This window comes from Trichomycterus rosablanca, chromosome 14 (genome assembly GCF_030014385.1).
Source record: "Trichomycterus rosablanca isolate fTriRos1 chromosome 14, fTriRos1.hap1, whole genome shotgun sequence".
In the NCBI taxonomy this organism is placed as follows: domain Eukaryota; kingdom Metazoa; phylum Chordata; class Actinopteri; order Siluriformes; family Trichomycteridae; genus Trichomycterus; species Trichomycterus rosablanca.
The window spans coordinates 24,032,927-24,053,869 of record NC_086001.1 but is presented as its reverse complement, the minus strand read 5'-3'; the positions used below and the strand labels follow the sequence as shown (position 1 = coordinate 24,053,869).

Genomic DNA, 20,943 nt, shown 5'->3' with positions numbered 1-20,943 from the left:
TTTAATGCGCATCTAAACCCTGTTTTACGGTATTGGTCACATTGTTGACACTAAAACTTTTAATGCGCATCTAAACCCTGTTTTACGGTACAGGTCACATGGTCTACATTAAAGGTTTTAGTGCACATCTACACCCTATTTTATGGTACAGGTCACATGGTCTACACTAAAGGTTTTAATGCGCATCTAAAACCTGTTTTGCGGTACCCTTAAACTTTTAGTGCGCATCTACACCCTTTTTTACTGTATGATTAAAGTTGTAGTGCGCATCTACACCCTGTTTTCTGGTACCGGTCACATGGACTACACTAAGTGTTTTAATGCGCATCTAAACCCAGTTTTATGGTACTGATCACATTGTTGAAACAAAAAAACTTGATGCGCATCTAAAACCAGTTTTACGGTACCAGTCACATTGTAGACAATGAAAGTTTTAGTGCGCATCTAAACCCTGTTTTACGGTACTGATCACATTGTCTAAACAATCTTAATGCTAATTATTAGAAATAAAAACCTGATGCTTCAGCTTTACTTTGTTAATCTTTCCTAACTTACATCAGTGTGTTTGGAATAGTTGTATGGGGAGTTTCTGTTCTGTTCTGAAATGCTGATATTTCTGTATCTTTGGGTAAAACATAAGAAACACTTAAATCTTACATGAAGAAACTTACACCCCTTTCACTTTTAGAGAACTTTTGTTTGAAGTAAAGGATGCTGGAAAAGGGGGAGCAGTCTATGCCATTATTTATTATTACCTATTATTTATTATTTATAAATTATTTATTAATTTGCAATACAACATCACAACAATAATAAGGTGTTTTGTAAGGTGTTGCAGGCAGCAATGACGACTTTTCCGGTACATGGTTAAGAAAAGGTTGAATACAGATGATTTGTTGTAGTGTTTTTGTACCAAATGCAGATGAAAGAGGATCAGCAGCAGCAGCTGATCGGTGTGTGTAGTTCTCTGTGTGTTTTGTCTCTGTTTCAGGATCTTTTATTTGAAAAGCTGCGTGTAGAACAGAGAAAGTAAAAGACGACACACAGCAAAGTGAAAGGCTAAACGATGGACGTCTATAAGAAGCAGCTTATTTACAGCGTCTCTCGCTTACGGCCACACCACCCTGAGAACGCCTGATCTCGGAAGCTAAGCAGCATCGGGCCTGGTTAGTACTTGGATGGGAGACTGCCTAGGAATACCAGGTGCTGTAAGCTTTTATCCACACACACCCACCTTCACTCCAAACCTCCTGTTACACACTGACCCAGCGTCTTTTTCTTCATCAAAGCAACACAATGAGACAAAGATCAGCTCATACTTTCATTCTTACTACAGTAAAACACTCACCGCCAAGCTCGTACGACAGGAAATTATACTGTAAAAATTACAAAAAAATAATAATAACAACTTCATGACACATTTAGAGTATGTGTAAAAGAAATATGATATGGAAATATGAGATCTTGTGACCATGTTTAAAAATCATTGTGATGTCGCCCTCCAAAGGTGCCACAAGAGGGCGACAAACTGCTGTAGGCTGAATGAGCAGAGATAAACTGATGAAGGCTGAATGAACGTACCACAATGCAAATAACTATTTCTGTGAAAGAATCAAATCCCCTCTGAAACCATCCACACGTATCTAAGTTCTGCTGTATTATTCCTCACCATGTGCTGGTTTCACTTTTAAACTTGTGTTTTACAGCACAGGAGAAATCAGGTGAGAATCAGCTTCTGCAGGAGACTAAAACACCTCATGTGGCTTAATGTACTAAACAACCTAGAAACACCAAACGTCTCTCAGTTATTACTGCTCATAAGCGCTCGCTACTGCTGAAATGACCAACATTCATATAAAGAAGAAGAAAGAAGTATCATATTTACCCTTTTGAAATGTACAAGAAGAAATCGGGAAAGGGGGTAAATACTTTTTCACAGCACTGAATAAATGGTGGTTAATAAATTGAAAAAGAAAATCTTCATAAATGTGTCACTGTCTTACAGATTCTAAAATCACTCAAACAGTTTAATGTTACACTTTCATGTAAATTTTACATTTCATTTATTAAATCTGACAGTTTCACTTTTGATTTATTATCAACTCTAAACCCCGGGTAGAGGATCTGAGTGAACGTGGTCTGAACTCTGTGGATGAGCTTCATTGTATCAGAGACGCTGTAGAAGGACAGAGTTCCTGCTTCATAATCCACATACACTCCTATTCTAGAGGAACTCTGCATTATGGGAATTTCAGTCTTTTTCTTATTGTGCCAGAATGAAAATCTGGATGGAGAACAGTACAAACTCCAGGACTGATCATTACCTCCAAACACACACTCATAACCATCTCCCTTCCTGCTGATGCTTTTATAGGACACTGCAATATAAACCGCATAATCCCCACTCCACTCAACCTCCCAGTAACAGCGTCCACTCACACGCTCTCTACACAGAACCTGGGGGTAAACATCAAATCTATCTGGATGATCAGGATACGACTGTAATGTTCTACTGCAGGTCATCACTTTGTTCTCCTTAGACAGACGGAGGATTTTATTTACTGTGTTAGGATCCAGTGTGAACTGACAAAAATCTGGATAGGAAACACAAAATAAATCAATTAACATAGAAGAGAGAGAGTGTGTGTGTACAGTGTGTGTGTGTGTGTGTGTGTGTGTGTCCTTGTGAGAAACTTACATTGTATAAAATCTTCTCTGATTTCAGGTTTAGGAGGTGAAGTAATCCGGACTTTCTTCACTGCAGAAAGAGTAACAGTACAATCACTAATCACAGTAAATATTTACACCAGAAACTGTTGCAGGTACAGCCAGTAAGAAGTTTGGCATGTTCTTCCAGTGATTGTCTAAAGTGACCTTAAGTCTGAGTAACTGTGTGAGTGTATTTCATTTAACCCTAAATTCACTGTGACCACGAGCAGTACTGGGTTAATGAGTAAATGAATGATGTTAGATGTAAAATGTTCATGTTGGTGGATTTGATTGTTTTGTTGGATGTTTTAGTACCGAAGCATTTTGGAGACAATGGAACACTGAGGGCTTGAACTTCATCTGGTATCGTCTCACACTGCTCTTTCCAGAATTCCTCTACTTTCTCTCTCAGCTGAGATACAGACTTTGTAACATCATCAAATGAGAGGAAAGGGCTGATTGTAATGGCGGCGTATTCTGCAGATCCAGCAGGAGCCGAGAGAGACTGAAAATTCTACATCCAGACAAATAATGTTCACAGAGAAACAAGATGATGATGAATCACAAATGATGGACGACAGACATGAAGCACAGAGTGAAGTTTCTCCTAATAACATTAACAGTATTTAATGATCTCTCGGAAAAGCTGATTCTGATTTCTCAGAACCCTGAGTGTTACGACTTTATGGGTCATAATGTGTTTTGTGTAGGGGGGGTTTTCCCTATGTTACAGATTTGTGGAAGATGCACGAAGATGCGCAAAAGCAACCACCAAAGGGAAACGCCTATAAAAAGGAGACTTCTGGGAGAACAGCACAGGATGCTTTGCTTGTGAAGTGGTTTCTGTTGCATTTCCGACTCTCCCCAACATTGTAAGGTTTAAGGGAACAAATTTCTCAACAAAAGGCATCAAGTTTCAAAGATTTTGAGTTTAGGGGAAGACAAGTTACAAGGTACCTCTGTAATTTATTACATGGACTGGTGCAGCAATACTATAATTATTTTTAGATCTGTTACCTGGAGGAAATGGACGGGATCCTCTGTGTGTGAAAGCTGCTCCAGTTCAGCATCTTTCCTCTTCAGCTCTACAATCTGCTGCTCCACCTGCTTCAGGACTTTTTCAGCTCGACTTACTTCTGCTGTCTCTCGATCTCTGATCAGATCTTTTAGCTCAGAGCATCTTCTGTTAATTGAATTGATTAGTTCAGTACAGATCCTCTCAATGTTCTTCACTGCTGTCTGTGCAGAACACTGTTAGAAAAGTCAGAAAGAGGAAATGATTCTCACTCAGATATTTGTCCATCCTTCACATTCATATGTAGCTACTGGCCAGACTAAGACTTTCATCACTTATAGCTTGGTGATGGTGCTAAATGGCTTGATTTTTCATACCCTTGAAAATGTTACCATCATCATCATGTCCACATTCTCAAGTGTTTAGCAGAAATCTTATACAGTCATTTATGTTTAAGCATCTTGATCCAAAGCAACAATCAATCTTTTTGGGTGGCCCAGTCAAAGTCCTAATCTGATTTTATCACCCTCATAATTATTAGCACAACCTCAGAATTGTTGTACAGCATCAATCACCAACTAACCAGGCGAACATTTTTATTTTGAATTAATGAACAAAAATGCTCCTCCACTTGCAAAGTTACCTGTAAAATATGTAATTTTTAATGGAGATTGGTTTAATGGAGGAGAGTCGGACTGATCCTGAGAGCTTTTCTGTTTATACAACTTACCTTGTAAGACTCCACAGCGTTTATCAGCTCACAAAGTTCCCTCTCTCTGTTCTGGATTTTCTCCTGGAATTTTCTCTGGATCTCCAGCAGCTGCTTCTACACAGAATAACAATTCAGAATTTACTTCTATTGTGTACGAGCACCACATAAACAACGTCAGTGTAAATGCTAATGACTTGTTACTTGTTAAAGAAAGCTGTATAATATTTTTACCTGTTTCTCAGTTTTTTCTGCTGCAGCTGATATTGTATCATGTCCTTTATGATCATCCATGGTACACATCATGCAGATACACTGCTGATCAGTACGACAGTAAACCTCCAGCAGTTTATTATGCTGAGAGCATATCTGGTCCTGGAGTTGCCTGGAGGCTTTAACCAGCTTGTGATTCCTATAAGCAGGAATTTGATAATGAGGCTGAAAGTGAGTTTCACAGAAAGAGGCCAAACACACCAGACAGGATTTTACTGCTTTGGATTTTCTCTCTGTACAGAAATCACAATCCACATCATCAGGTCCAGCAGGTCCAGAAGGAAGGGAACCCTGGGATTCTTTTTTCCTCAGGTCCTCTACAACTTTAGCCAGAATAATGTTTTTCCTCACAACAGGTCTTGGAGTGAAGGTTTGTCTACACTGTGGACAGCTGTATGTTTCTTTATCATCCTCCTGATCCCAGCAGTTATTAATACACACCATACAGAAACTGTGTCCACATAGAATAGTTACAGGATCCTTCAGTGTTTCCAGACAGACTGAACAGCTGAACTCGTCCTGAGTTACTGAAATTTTGGACTCAGCCATTTTTCTACATGTAAACAGAAACACCAAAAAACACAGCAAGTTATTTACGGCAGCTCAAACTTCTTGGTTTAGTTTGTGAGCGTCATGTTCAAAAAAAGTTCATAAAGTTACTTTATACATTAATGTACAGAAGTGTGGAAATGTATAAACTCACCTGCGTTCATCAACTTAAATTATCAACAAAACTACAAACACAGACACTGAACAGATCCGCACTCTAACAGAACAGGTTATATTTATGTACATTACATAACACTCACATGACAGGTACCGTCCCAATATAACTTGGGAGCATACCTTAAGTGCACTAATTCTAAACTAGCACTTACGTTGACACCCCCAACGTGCTCTCATATTACATGCATCACATATTTCAACATGTTACTTTCCAAAATTCAACTCTTTAAACTTTTGTAACTTCACCTTTGTTGCAGGTTTTGTCATTACCTCAGCATCATGTTTTCTGTTGAACAAAATAAGTGTTTTACTATAGTAAGAATGAAAGAATCAGCTGATCTTCTTCAAAACACACCGAGAACCACACGCACCGCTCAGCTGCTGCTGCTGATCCTCTTTCACCTGCATTTGGTACAAAAACATCACAACAAATCATCTGTATTCCACCTTTTCTTAACCATGTATCAGAAAAGTCGTCATTGCTGCCTGCAACACCTTACAAAACACCTTGTTCTTGCCGTTGTGATGTTGTATTGAAAACTAATAAATAATTTATAAATAATAAATAACAGGTAATAATAAATAATGACATAGGAGCTGGAAAAGGGGGAGCAGTCTAACAACATATTCCTGATGGTTTGGTTTAGGCTGGTTTAGAAAGACAATCGAGTTTTGCAAAATGTTGTTCAGTCTTAATAACCGTGTGTAGTAAAGGATGATTAGATCTTGTAATAACCACTGGAACTCCTCATTGCTTCAGTATTTATATATTAAGTAAAACTGTTGATGCTGTAAGAAAAAGGAAACAAACAAAAACCATCAACCATAATCATAAAACACAGTAAGCCCAACCTCTGTACAACAGTACAACCCCCCCCTATCCCGCCCCACTGTGTACATCCACCCAGCATCTTACAGATTGTGAGGATGAGGGTTCAATCATAAGCTGTTTTACAAAGACATGCCAACAGTATCAGAATGTAGGATGTAATAACACTCACAATCATTTACACAATGTAATTACCCCCGTCAATAAAATATTTATCTCTTATACACACAAAACCAATAAACTAAACCAGATCATCCATAAACCAGTGGTGTTTAATAATAGAGGAGAAAATCCACGTTCACAATCACTATAGTGTGTGTCCTCTGTTCCCACATCATTACAGAATGATGTTATAAGACATACCCATGTCCCAACTTTTTGGGAACATGTTGCAGTAATCAAATGTACAATAAGCACGTATATTTACCTCAATTTACTTCAAAAAACTTTATTGTAGTAAATTAATTTTAGGAAAAACTCACAGAATACAGTCAGTTAGATCTAGCAAAGTCCATTAAAATGATGCATTGTTTTTGTAAACCTCCAACAGTGATCCTTGAAGGTTTTTTCAGAGTTACCATTCACTGCATTGTGTGTAAGGGCAAAACAATCTTGGGTCCTCGTCCAGGCAAGTTTGTTAAAGTTCCAGTTGATCTATTTTATCAGCTCCACTTACCATATAGAAGCACTTTGTAGTTCTACAATTACTGACTGTAGTCCATCTGTTTCTTTACATGCTTTGTTACCCCTTTCACCCTCTTCTTCAATGGTCAGGACCCCCACATAGCAGGTTTTATTTAGGTGGTGCTGGTGTGTTAGTGTGTGTTGTGCTGGTTTGAGTGGAGTTTTTAAACAGCTCATTGTCACTGCTTGAGAATCATCCACCAACCAAAAATATCCAGCCCACAGCGCCCCGTGGGCAGCATCCTGTGACCACTGATGTAGGTCTAGAAGATGATTGACTCAAACAGCAGCAATAGATGAGCGATCGTCTCTGACTTTACATTTACAAGGTGGATCGACTAGGTAGGAGTGTCTATTAGAGTGGACAGTGGGTGGACATGGTATTTAAAAACTCCACTCATACCAGCACAACACGCACTAACACACCAGCACCACCTAAATAAAAACTGCTCTGTGGGGGTCACACACTGAACTTGGGTTACATGATCATTTGAAGGCATGAAGCTTAAACCCAAAAACTGTGAGAGACTTATAAAACTACCTGCTGTAGCACTTTGCCTGCTATCTTGTCCTTGTAAATAAGCATTACACATGTGAGAACTTTTAATAATCAGCCAAATGTAAACAAGTAAACACAGTACAAAATAATTCCAGAGGAAATCTCACAACATTAAGGTTGAAATTGTACAGAGAGGCCATTCAAATTATTCTATTAACCTCAAAAGATCCTATACTGATTAAGTCTAGTCTTCCTCTTTGTCCTCCAGCAGATCTTGGAAGGTCAGGTAAAAGGCACTGCAGTAGCTTGGTTCCTTGTTGGGACTCGACTGCACCTGCTCAGGTTTCTTGGAGCTGAATGGGTTTGGTCCAGTACCTTTAATGTCCATCTCTAACTCCAGCAGAATTTGCAGGGAGTACTGCAGCTCCTCATCACTGACAGAAAGAGAGAAGAAGAGAACGATGTATGATTTATTAAAGAGGGCAAAAGTACAGAGAGGAAACCCAGAACAAGTCGGAGACGACCACCAAGTGGCACAGCACGTGCCCAGCATGGGTCAAAATCTAGGGTACAATCTGCGAAAGGGCCACAACACCAATGGGGCAGCCAATCAACCATAGAACCAGCAACCTTCTGATCCAAGTAAACAGGTATGAAGAAACCTAAAGCTCTCAGTTCACATGCACTTGTTATTCATTCTGACAGCTTGAGATGATTTGCCATGCTGAATGACTTAAACTGCCTAAATCCAGCTGAGCTTGTACAGATGTGTTACAGTTGTAGTTGAGCCAATAATGTCTCTGCAAATCTCAAATCCACATCCTTCAAACATTTGACTGCATTTGTTCAGTTATTTCCAAGGGTGGCACAACCAGCCGTGTCTAGATGTGAGATCTAAAACATATAAATGTGACAAATAATGCCGTCCCAGAAGGTTGGCTGTGTCTCCAAGCATAAGTCAAACACCAACATAAAGACTTATGTTTTGTTCATATTAAAAAGGACACAGTTTAGCGTAAATCCACGTGTTCAGATTTGTAGATGTGTGTGCTTTGTAGATGTGTGTTTTATTCTTACTTGCTCATGGTGAACATGGTGGGTATATTGTAATCTCTTAGCAGCAGCAGTGTTGGTAACCAGCCATCTGACATTCCCTGATGAGAATCAAACCCTGCAACAACAACAACAACAACAGAGAGTGTTGGGTCATCTGCTGTACTACCTCCTAGGCTAATGTGTCAAGTATTACAGACCTCTAATTGTGCTCACTATTGCTTCTAAATTCATGACTACCAAGAATTAAACTATTGAGACATTTGAAACCCTGGTTTAAGAACCAAACCATTAAACTGGCAGATGTGAATAGACAATATACACCAATGAGGCATAACATTATGAGCACTGACAGGTGAAGTGAATAACACTGATTATCTCTTTATCACGATACCTGTTAGTGGGTGGGATATATTAGGCAGCGAGTGAACATTTTATCCTCAAACTTGATGTGTTAGAAGCAGGAAAAAGGGCGAGCGTGAGGATCTGAGTGAGTTTGACATGGGCCAAATTGTGATGGCTAGACGACTGGGTCAGAGCATCTCCAAAACTGCAGCTCTTGTGGGGTGTTCCCGGTCTGCAGTGGTCAGTATCTATCAAAAGTGCTCCAGTTTACAGTGGTAAACCGGCGACAGTGTCATGGGCAGCCAACTGCTGAAGAAGTTAATGCTGGTTCTGATAGAAAGGTGTCAGAATACACAGTGCATTGCAGTTTGTTGTGTATAGGGCTGCATAGCCGCAGACCAGTCAGGGTGCCCATGCTGACCACTGTCCACTGCAGAAGTTGGGCACGTGAGCATCGGACCTGGACCACGAAGCAATGGAAGAAGGTGGTCTGGTCTGATGAATTATGTTTTCTTTTACATCACGTGGATGGCCGGGTGCGTGTGCGTCACTTACCTGGGAAACACACGGCACCAGGATGCACTATGGGAAAAAGGCAAGCCGACGGAGGCAGTGTGATTCTTTGGGCAATGTTCTGCTGGGAAACCTTGGGTCCTGCCATCCATGTGGATGTTACTCTGACATGTACCACCTACCTAAGCATTGCTGCAGACCATGTTCACCCTTTCATGGAGACGGTTCCCTGATATCTGTGGCCTCTGGCACAAAGCAGAAATGCTTTAGGAATGGTTTGAGGAGCACCAGTTTGAGGTTCCAAATTCCCCAGATCTCAATACAATCGAGCATCTGTGTGATGTGCTGGACAAACAAGTCAGATCCATGGAGGCCACACCTCACACCTTACAGAAGTTAAAGGATCTGCTGCTGACATCTTGGTGCCAGATACCACAGCACACCTTCAGGGGTCTAGTGGAGTCCATGCCTCGACAAGTCAGGGCTGTTTTGGCAGCAAAAGGGGGGCCAACACATAATGTTATGCCTGATCGGTGTGTCAGGCCCAGCTTTGATATGTGATATATGAGAAATAAAAAAAGGATGCATTTAGTATGTTCACATTTTAAATAGTATGAATAGTTCTCAGTACCTGGGTGAAATCCCACCACAAGATCTGGTCTGGCTGCCTCTCCCTTCTCCACAAGCTCCTCCCAGAACTGGTGGTAAAGTCCCTTGTAGGCGCTAATGTAGACTCTACCTCTGGGACCAAACCCCCTTAAAGGAGGCCTTACAATGGGTCCCTGCACCACTCCCGGTCCCACCATGACCACCTCCAGCCCCTGATGCCCGGGAAACATGCGACTTAGCTCATCCATGTCGGTGGTCCTCGCCCCCAGGGTCTCAGTGTTTCCTGCCCCCACCACATGGACGGTTAGGGGTCGGGAGTAGGGATTCAGATTGACCATTTGCATCGCCATTCCTATCGTCAGAGGACGGGAAAAGAATTCACTACACACACGACACACCGATTCACAAAGCTCCTCGTCATGTGGCCGTGGCCTGCAGGCATTGCTCCAGAGGTCTGTCATGTTTTTTCCAGACAGGATGGGCTCCAGTCGGGCTGTAAGGTCACCTTGCATGGAAAGCCAGTCCTCCCAGCATCGGACCTCTTTAGGAGGTTTAGACCACGCCTCTGTGGGAAAGGGCAGGTCTCCTATTGAGGGTTAAACATAAAAATGCATTGATTAGTGAATCACGTCCACTTAAAAACATGGTCATTTATTTGTCATCAGAATAAATTGGTCCTATACGCTGATCAGCCATAACATTAAAACCACCTCCTTGTTTCTACACTCACTGTCAATTTTTATCAGCTTTACTTCCCATATAGAAGCACTTTGTAGTTCTACCATTACTGACTGTAGTCCATCTGTTTCTCTACATGCTGTTCTTCAATGGTCAGGACCCCCACAGGACCACCACAGAGCAGGTATTATTTAGGTGGTGGATCATTCTCAGTACTGCAGTGACACTAAAATGGTGGTGGTGTGTTAGTGTGTGTTGTGCTGGTATGAGTGGATCAGACACAGCAGCGCTGATGGAGTTTTTAAACACCTCACTGTCACTGCTGGTCTGAGAATCGTCCACCAACCAAAAATATCCAGCCAACAGCGCCCTGTGGGCAGCGTCCTGTGACCACTGATGAAGGTCTAGAAGATGACTGACTCAAACAGCAGCAATAGATGAGCGATTGTCTCTGACTTTACATCTACGAGGTAGGAGTGTCTAATAGAGTGGACAGTGAGTGGACACGGTATTTAAACATTCCAGCAGCGCTGCTGTGTCTGATCCACTCATACCAGCACAACACACACTGTGTTCAGTGTTACTGCAGTGCTGAGAATCATCCACCACCTAAATAATACCTGCTCTATGGGGGTCCTGACCATTTAAGAACAGCATGAAAGGGGGCTAACAAAGCATGCAAAGAAACAGATGGGCTACAGTCAGTAATTGTAGAACTACAAAGTGCTTCTATATGGTATAAGTGGAGCTGATAAAATGGACAGTGAGTGTAGAAACAAGGAGGTGGTTTTAATGTTATGGCTGATCAGTGTAATTTTAACACATGTACAGTGTATCACAAAAGTGAGTACACCCCTCACATTTCTGCAGATATTTAAGTATATATTTTCATGGGACAACACTGACAAAATGACACTTTGACACAATGAAAAGTAGTCTGTGTGCAGCTTATATAACAGTGTAAATTTATTCTTCCCTCAAAATAACTCAATATACAGCCATTAATGTCTAAACCACCGGCAACAAAAGTGAGTACACCCCTTAGTGAAAGTTCCTGAAGTGTCAATATTTTTTGTGGCCACCATTATTTCCCAGAACTGCCTTAACTCTCCTGGGCATGGAGTTTACCAGAGCTTCACAGGTTGCCACTGGAATGCTTTTCCACTCCTCCATGACGACATCACGGAGCTGGCGGATATTCGAGACTTTGCGCTCCTCCACCTTCCGCTTGAGGATGCGCCAAAGATGTTCTATTGGGTTTAGGTCTGGAGACATGCTTGGCCAGTCCATCACCTTTACCCTCAGCCTCTTCAATAAAGCAGTGGTCGTCTTAGAGGTGTGTTTGGGGTCATTATCATGCTGGAACACTGCCCTGCGACCCAGTTTCCGGAGGGAGGGGATCATGCTCTGCTTCAGTATTTCACAGTACATATTGGAGTTCATGTGTCCCTCAATGAAATGTAACTCCCCAACACCTGCTGCACTCATGCAGCCCCAGACCATGGCATTCCCACCACCATGCTTGACTGTAGGCATGACGCACTTATCTTTGTACTCCTCACCTGATTGCCGCCACACATGCTTGAGACCATCTGAACCAAACAAATTAATCTTGGTCTCATCAGACCATAGGACATGGTTCCAGTAATCCATGTCCTTTGTTGACATGTCTTCAGCTAACTGTTTGCGGGCTTTCTTGTGTAGAGACTTCAGAAGAGGCTTCCTTCTGGGGTGACAGCCATGCAGACCAATTTGATGTAGTGTGCGGCGTATGGTCTGAGCACTGACAGGCTGACCCCCCACCTTTTCAATCTCTGCAGCAATGCTGACAGCACTCCTGCGCCTATCTTTCAAAGACAGCAGTTGGATGTGACGCTGAGCACGTGCACTCAGCTTCTTTGGACGACCAACGCGAGGTCTGTTCTGAGTGGACCCTGCTCTTTTAAAACGCTGGATGATCTTGGCCACTGTGCTGCAGCTTAGTTTCAGGGTGTTGGCAATCTTCTTGTAGCCTTGGCCATCTTCATGTAGCGCAACAATTCGTCTTTTAAGATCCTCAGAGAGTTCTTTGCCATGAGGTGCCATGTTGGAACTTTCAGTGACCAGTATGAGAGAGTGTGAGAGCTGTACTACTAAATTGAACACACCTGCTCCCTATGCACACCTGAGACCTAGTAACACTAACAAATCACATGACATTTTGGAGGGAAAATGACAAGCAGTGCTCAATTTGGACATTTAGGGGTGTAGTCTCTTAGGGGTGTACTCACACACGCGAGACAGATGTTGTGGTCAATCGCTATTGTTCTGAGCGCTGTTTACCACCAAGCGGAAGCGTCTTAGGAACATCTACGTCACTTCCTGGACTCATGAATATTCATTTGAAACGGTCTATAGTGTTGTCCCATGAAAAGATATAATGAAATATTTGCAGAAATGTGAGGGGTGTACTCACTTTTGTGATACACTGTATATGGTAGTGATGGTTTAAGCAAAATGAAAACTAGTTTTGTACAGTGTTGAATTATTATTGATCATCATACCTTGATAAATAAGCCACTCGACAAGTCTATCTACTGCAGCCATGCGCAACTTTGAACAATATTTCTTATGGGTGCTCCAGTCCTGCTTCTGACAGTCTTTACTACAGTAATATACATTCAAACACCTGCAAAAGCCAGATTGTAGAACATCAAATACAAACAGGGGAACAGTCATTGATTTCAGGCTATGATTTAATAGGAGAAGAAAGAGACAATATAAACTAGACCAGCTACATTATCTTGTCTGTATCATGTAGAAGGAAGCGGCATAAACTATGAAGTGGATGATGTATCGGTGAAAAGCAGTCTGGGGAATTTACACAGCTAAACCAAAACATTATGACCAACCCAAAAATTGTGAATCAGAGTCAAGTCACGATTCAATATAATCTACACAAAACATAGGTTGGAAATGTAGCATAGAAATAAACAAATAATCTGTAAGTTCAGATAAAAAACTACAGATTAGCGACTGTGTTTAGCTGTTTTACTTTGTGCCTTTACTTTCCTCGTCATTGTGAAAATAAATGTAATTTCTGTAACATAAGGGTTCCAGTTAAAAGCTTCAACTGATACGTTTTGTTTTCATTGCAAAACAAAAGCGCACGATAAATCACGGCACAGCGGCCAAAATCCAAAACACAGCAAAAACAATCATAACTACTGTTTACCTGAGCTTATGTTCTTCCAGATGCTATTAAATTTATAAGCGTGTGCCCCATTAGGAATAGAATCCGTTATTTTGTAAATGTGCTTATAATTAAAAACCTCCAAACTTTTCCCGGTTGTGAAGTAAAACAGGAACTCGTTAGAAAGCCAATCAAGCTTTTTATTACCACGTCATCTGTGTGACGCAAACTGAATAAATGCATTTCTTACTAACAATTACAGTCAGAAGGTCTGATTGGTTCAGAAAGCGCTCTTTCAAGCATTAGTGCCAATTCTGTAGGAGTGTTCCATTCACCCCAGTTGTTCCTGTGAAGTGGACTATGTAGGGTATTCCACCGTTTTGATGTGGAAACAAATGTTTAAATGAAGTGAACTTCAAACTGTTTAGGGAGTAGGGAGTGACGCTTTATCACTACGCCGGAACATTTACCCATTGCGTGCGTTGCCGGGTTCAGACAGCCAGAGCATTATTAGAGAGCAGAATATTTATAATAATAATAATTATTATATATATACAGTGTATCACAAAAGTGAGTACACCCCTCACATTTCTGCAAATATTTCATTATATCTTTTCATGGGACAACACTATAGACATGAAACTTGGATATAACTTAGAGTAGTCAGTGTACAGCTTATTTAGCAGTGTAGATTTACTGTCTTCTGAAAATAACTCAACACACAGCCATTAATGTCTAAATAGCTGGCAACATATGTGAGTACACCCCACAGTGAACATGTCCAAATTGTGCCCAAATGTGTCGTTGTCCCTCCCTGGTGTCATGTGTCAAGGTCCCAGGTGTAAATGGGGAGCAGGGCTGTTAAATTTGGTGTTTTGGGTACAATTCTCTCATACTGGCCACTGGATATTCAACATGGCACCTCATGGCAAAGAACTCCCTGAGGATGTGAGAAATAGAATTGTTGCTCTCCACAAAGATGGCCTGGGCTATAAGAAGATTGCGAACACCCTGAAACTGAGCTACAGCATGGTGGCCAAGGTCATACAGCGGTTTTCCAGGACAGGTTCCACTCGGAACAGGCTTCGCCAGGGTCGACCAAAGAAGTTGAGTCCACGTGTTCGGCGTCATATCCAGAGGTTGGCTTTAAAAAATAGACACATGAGTGCTGCCAGCATTGCTGCAGAGGTTGAAGACGTGGGAGGTCAGCTTGTCAGTGCTCAGACCATACGCCGCACACTGCATCAACTCAGTCTGCATGGTCGTCATCCCAGAAGGAAGCTGACGCACAAGAAAGCCAGCAAACAGTTTGCTGAAGACAAGCAGTCCAAGAACATGGATTACGGGAATGCCCTGTGGTCTGACGAGACCAAGATGAACTTGTTTGGCTCAGATGGTGTCCAGCATGTGTGGCGGCGCCCTGGTGAGAAGTACCAAGACAACTGTATCTTGCCTACAGTCAAGCATGGTGGTGGTAGCATCATGGTCTTGGGCTGCATGAGGGTTGCTGGCACTGGGGAGCTGCAGTTCATTGAGGGAAACATGAATTCCAACATGTACTGTGACATTCTGAAACAGAGCATGATCCCCTCCCTTCGAAAACTGGGCCTCATGGCAGTTTTCCAACAGGATAACGACCCCAAACACAACCTCCAAGATGACAACTGCCTTGCTGAGGAAGCTGAAGGTAAAGGTGATGGACTAAACCCAATTGAGCACCTGTGGCGCATCCTCAAGTGGAAGGTGGAGGAGTTCAAGGTGTCTAACATCCACCAGCTCCGTGATGTCATCATGGAGGAGTGGAAGAGGATTCCAGTAGCAACCTGTGCAGCTCTGGTGAATTCCATGCCCAGGAGGGTTAAGGCAGTGCTGGATAATAATGGTGGTCACACAAAATATTGACACTTTGGGCACAATTTGGACATGTTCACTGTGGGGTGTACTCACTTATGTTGCCAGCTATTTAGACATTAATGGCTGTGTGTTGAGTTATTTTCAGAAGACAGTAAATCTACACTGCTATACAAGCTGTACACTGACTACTCTAAGTTATATCCAAGTTTCATGTCTATAGTGTTGTCCCATGAAAAGATATAATAAAATATTTGCAGAAATGTGAGGGGTGTACTCACTTTTGTGATACACTGTATATATATATATATATATATATATATATATATATATATATATATATATATATATATATATATATATATATATATATATATATAAATAAGTCATGAGTCGAGTCTGAGTCGAGTCTGAAGTCGCTGCGGGAATCTCTGCTATTCTGTAATAATCACGGATGTCACCGTCAGGTATATTTATTAAATGTTGGGCTGATGGTAGTTACTCAGAGTACAAATGTTAAGTGTAGATGGTTTGGGAAGCCTGAATGATGTCCTTAATGGTCAAATAATTAAGGCTAGTACTTCCTAAACAGCAAGGGGTGCTCACAGGAAACTGTGGTGAGTCCCTTCCTATAGTGTTTCAATGAGGCAAAAATCTATGAACCACTGACAGGGTGTTGGGCTGCCAAGACTCATCGATTCCAGATGAGATGAAGGCTCATACTGGTAATCAGGTGAATGTGTACACAGTACATCAAACTCTTCTGTGTATCAGGCTGCATAGTCATAGGCCAGTCACAGTGCTTGTGAACATCAGGTGAACTGATGATTTTTCGTTTTTTGCTCTGGTATTACACATCTCTCACTAGAGCTGCGTAGCACTGTTACCTTACTGTAAGAAGGTTCTGGATTTGATTCCCAGGTGGAGTGGTCTGGGTCCTTTCTGTTTGAAGTTTGCATGTTCTCCCCTGTGTCTGCGTGGTCCTCCCACAGTACAAAGATGTGCAAGTAAGGTGAACTGGAGAGGTGAATTGTCCATGACTGTATAGATGGTAGAGCTCATCTGCTGCTAACTGCTGGTTAAAGTCTCCAGGCTGCTTTCTAATAGTTCATATAAACACAAATACTGACAAGCCTTACTGATGAACTGATGTCTAAATGGTTTAAATGGTTTAGCTGAGCTTTGTGGGGGCAGTTATTAAGACACAGGACCCGATCATTCACTCACCCATACACCACCCATTGTGCTAAAGCCTTTGGTGGGATCATTATCGTTTACATTAATGTTAAAATGTCATATTGCCTGAACATCTAAAAACAAATCGTTGTTCTGACATCATATGAAGAACTGTAGTGTTTCGTTTTACAGACATGAACCCAATGAAATTAGTTAATTAGTTTGGATAACAGGGCTTCATGTGCATGGACAGGAGGTGGATCAAAAAGGTACTGGACGGAACATCTGGAACAGTATTATTAGTAGTGAGAGATGTGTAGTAGCAGCAATAAATCTGATGCTCATGTCCATGTGCACTTTGACTGCATTTAAACCCTGATTCACACTTTAAGGCCACCATATGATGCTTTACTTTCTCCTGTACAGTCACCAGTAAATCTGTAGAAAATCTTAAGAATATTCATGTTTTAATTAGCTGATTATATGAAACAATCAGGAGGATTCATTAAAACAAAGCAGAACAAATCCTTCAGCATGTTTATAATCACTGAGTTATTACACAGTTATAACACATCCAGTCAGAACAGATCTTTACTTCTTACCTTGCACAGCGTCTGAGTGAATCTGCTGCTTGAGATGGCTGTTTTCCACATCTGCAACAGAATTGAAACGATTCCTCCATCTTCTGGAACATTTCCTTCTGAGAGTGGAAGATGAGCGACGTTCTGTCTGCACCCTCCAGCATACTGCAGAAAAAACAAGTTGAATCATAACAATTTTACTCAAAAATCAAAAATGCAAATAATAAGGTAAAACATTGCATAACTTCTGCACATTGTATTGCATATAGAACTTGCATAAGCTTGTGGATTGTGTGTGTGTGTGTGTGTGTGTGTGTGTGTGTGTGTGTGTGTGTGTGTGTGTGTGTGTGTGTGTGTTGGGATATTTTGAGCTTTTTGTTCCTCATTCTTGACCTCCACGTGGAGCTATAAATAACATAGAAGCCTCATGGTGGAGCTGCAGCTGCTCCTTCTAGTCAGTAACAGAGGTTCATGTATCTTAACATGAGTTTAATGTTCTTCTCTCACAACAATTCACAAAAACATGAACAACTACAACATCAACATCAGAACTTTCTGTTAATATAAATGTTTAGCTCATATTATATGAGTCTTCATTCCATAGAGCTGCATGACAAATCATTCATGACTGCTATAAACCTCCATCATCAGATTAGATCAGTTTATATTTATGTTGCTGTTAAATTTTTTTAGGAAAACATTACAAAAAAAATGATGTGATGGTATAAAGTATGTAATGAACGTAGCATTCATATAGAAACAGAATGTAAAAAAGTTATTTTAATGAAACACTGAGGTGCTTACAACACTACAGATTACTCTGACATGTTACTTACTTATAATCCACCATAGTGGTCTCTTACCTGTGCATGTCCATCATTATGAATCAGTCCAGTTTCCACCACGCGCAAAAGCTTCAAATCACCAAATTGATTCCTAATCAGATGATTTGTCCGGTTCATTCCTCAGTTCATGAGCACACTGGGAACTCACCCTGCTTTTTATAGATCCTACTACTGCACCACCCACAAGCCTCTGGGGCTTTCTGGTTCAGGGGATACACAACATGAGAGTATAAAAACATTCAGCACTAATCTGACATACGTGATAAACCATTTATTAACAATTCAGATTCATTATACGAGGGGTCACCAACCTACTACTACTACTTAAATATTCATATATATTTTATATATATATATATATTATATATATCTTATTCAAAATGAACCCTGAACTAACACAAAGACATCTCCTTCAGAGAACAAACTAGTAACACAGTTATTTACTGGATTTAACATAAAGGGGACATAAAATGTATGTAATGTATGTAATGGTGCATTCATTATTTTATGTTTTAAATCAATTGTATGGAGAATTCTGGCTTTGACCATGTAAGTGATAAAGGGGATTTGAACATGGATCAGAGTTTTATAATTGTAACAAAAAATAAAAATATCAAATGCAGTATTTATACACTTGCAATCTCAAATTGAATAGGCACCAAGTATTGTATCAGGCTATCCCTGGGATTTCCCATCCCTACTATATAACCAGTTTACTGCATTAAAAAAGTGATGGATAAGTCACTAAAATGAACCAATGTTAAGTGGAAGTTGGGATACAAAGTGAAATATTATGTTTCATTACAATTAAATAATAAAACATACGTAATTCTTACTTACATTGGAACCTCTAAGTCTGTGCAGATGACTCTGATAGCTCCCTCTCCCTTATCTTTGATTATCCTCAGAAGTCTTTCCACTGCTAGGAATAAAGAGTTCCATCTGGTAGTATTAGGGCGCAGCAGCTGGAGGGAGCAAACATCTGCAATAGTTACAGCTGCACGTGTTGATCTTCCACATTTGTTCCAAACTCGAATGGTACACTTTTTTGTATGCCTCGGTGCATGTTGCTTTCATGGCATCAGTCGTAGCTATTAGGTTGAGTAGGTGCTTTGGGAATTGAAATTCAAAACCATCATCCTCATTCAGGACTGCTGAATCAACAAACTCCAATTCTTCATACCCTTCTTCATCCTCTCCTGGTTGAGATGCATCACCATCACATTTGACTACATTGTTGTTCTCATCTTCACCAAAAACTTGATAAGCTTTTATGAAGTTCGAGCCATTGTAGTTCTCAGAATCTTGCCTCGTATTTCGAACTCTGGATGTCATTTAGGGCACTTGCCAACACATCAAACGTGTGCGAACCTCTCAGTGTAGGGCTGCCTGTCACGTGGGAGAAAGGAGGACTCATATGCAGATTATGTCATGAGGGGAGAGAAAGGACCCTTCAGGCGGAGATAACTAAATAAATTATTTTATTAACATAACAGAAAATGATATTAATAACAAAAGATACACAACATAAACCACAAACCCCCCAGTGAGTCGCGAACTCCTATCGCCAACTGCGAGGCCGCCACGCTCCGTACTGCAGCTCCAGAGCCTATCTGTTGGAAAAGAGAGAAATGCCGAACGCGCGTGTGCACAGTCCGAAGAGCCAGATGGCTTTCTCATCCGCCGTAGCGGGAATGGAGCCAATCTGTATGGAACTAGAATAGAGGGATGGCTTGGTCATCAGCCGCAGCTGGAATGCAGCCAATCCCTGGGAAATGCAAGAGAAAACCGAGCTCGCCTTGATGCGAGAGAAAACCGAGCTCGCCTCGGCGCAGCTCGGGGAAGATCGGGAAGCCCGTCTGCTTCGTCATCAGCCGTAGCTGGAAAGGAACCAATCAGATTAAGAAAAAAGGAATAGCGAACTTGCCTGTACAAAGTTCGGGTCGAGGGATGGCTTGGTCGTCAGCCACAGCTGGAATGCAGCCAATCCCTGGACCATAAGTGGCCAGCTTAAAATAAAGGAAGCCAAACCAAACCAAATAAAACAAAACAGAAAATGAACAGAGTTAAACAGAAGGCACGACAACCTGCGGCTGCGCCGTACCTACTTAAATAGGCATGTACAGCTGCAGGTCGTCAGCCTTAATTGGATGGCTTCCAATTTAAGGGCTTTTGTTCTCGTGGCTCTGTAATTGCTGCAACGCCGGGAACAAACAGTGGTCCAACCAGCGCCGCAGCAAACCTTACAGATTATAAATTTAAAAAAATAATTGTATTTTTTAAAGATAAATGAAATAAAAACAGAAAAAATGAGAAAACAAAACCAATCGGAAACTCCGACGGAAGCCGCTGGTGCTGCAGGCAACGAAAACTGAAAAGGGGAAAAAAATACAGAATGCTGGACGTGAACCCCGGTCATCTGGGTGAGAGCTGGGCGCGATATCACCACGCTATTGTAGCGCGGGTGAGATAGCCAGTGATAGCTCAGTGGTTAAGGTACTGGACTAGTAAACAGAAGGTTGCCGGTTCAAGCCCCGCCACCACCAAGTTGCCACTGTTGGGTCCCTGAGCAAGGCCCTTAACCCTCAATTGCTCATTGTGTAAGTCGCTTTGGATAAAAGCGTCTGCTAAATGCTGAAAATGTAAATGTAAATGTAAATGTGTGTAAGCGCTAAA

The 20,943-nt window shown here is 41.3% G+C and overlaps 2 protein-coding genes and 1 pseudogene across 2 annotated transcripts; 1 reads left to right on the top strand and 2 right to left on the bottom strand.

Annotated features, from left to right (window-relative positions):
• The first annotated feature begins 1,106 nt into the window (after positions 1–1,106).
• LOC134327223 (5S ribosomal RNA) lies at positions 1,107–1,215 on the top strand (annotated as a pseudogene).
• Positions 1,216–2,070: 855 nt separating this feature from the next.
• LOC134326229 (tripartite motif-containing protein 16-like) lies at positions 2,071–5,255 on the bottom strand (the record flags this gene model as incomplete). Its single annotated transcript, XM_063008407.1, has 6 exons — positions 4,668–5,255; positions 4,455–4,550; positions 3,727–3,960; positions 3,059–3,223; positions 2,699–2,753; positions 2,071–2,594 (listed from the first exon to the last, which is right to left on the bottom strand). Coding segments are annotated over exons 1-6 (1,662 nt in total), but the record flags the coding sequence as incomplete, so codon positions are not given.
• A 2,309-nt stretch (positions 5,256–7,564) lies between these two features.
• Positions 7,565–19,602, bottom strand: LOC134326227 (putative protein MSS51 homolog, mitochondrial). Its single transcript, XM_063008406.1, has 7 exons — positions 19,324–19,602; positions 19,108–19,232; positions 17,444–17,587; positions 13,186–13,310; positions 9,987–10,550; positions 8,522–8,615; positions 7,565–7,878 (listed from the first exon to the last, which is right to left on the bottom strand). The coding sequence occupies exons 1-7, from the start codon at positions 19,600–19,602 to the stop codon at positions 7,689–7,691; spliced, it is 1,521 nt and encodes a 506-aa protein (XP_062864476.1). The 3' UTR covers positions 7,565–7,688.
• Positions 19,603–20,943: the final 1,341 nt, after the last annotated feature.

Excerpts from the sequence above, each read along its gene's own strand:
- LOC134326227 (XM_063008406.1), bottom strand. The coding sequence starts at position 19,602 with ATGACATCCAGAGTTCGAAATACGAGGCAAGATTCTGAGAACTACAAT. Across the intron at positions 13,311-17,443 it reads TCACTCAGACGCTGTGCAAG|GTGTTTGAATGTATATTACT; the intron begins GTAAGAAGTAAA and ends TGGCTTTTGCAG. Across the intron at positions 8,616-9,986 it reads TGTGGTGGGATTTCACCCAG|GGTTTGATTCTCATCAGGGA; the intron begins GTACTGAGAACT and ends TTGTTGTTGCAG.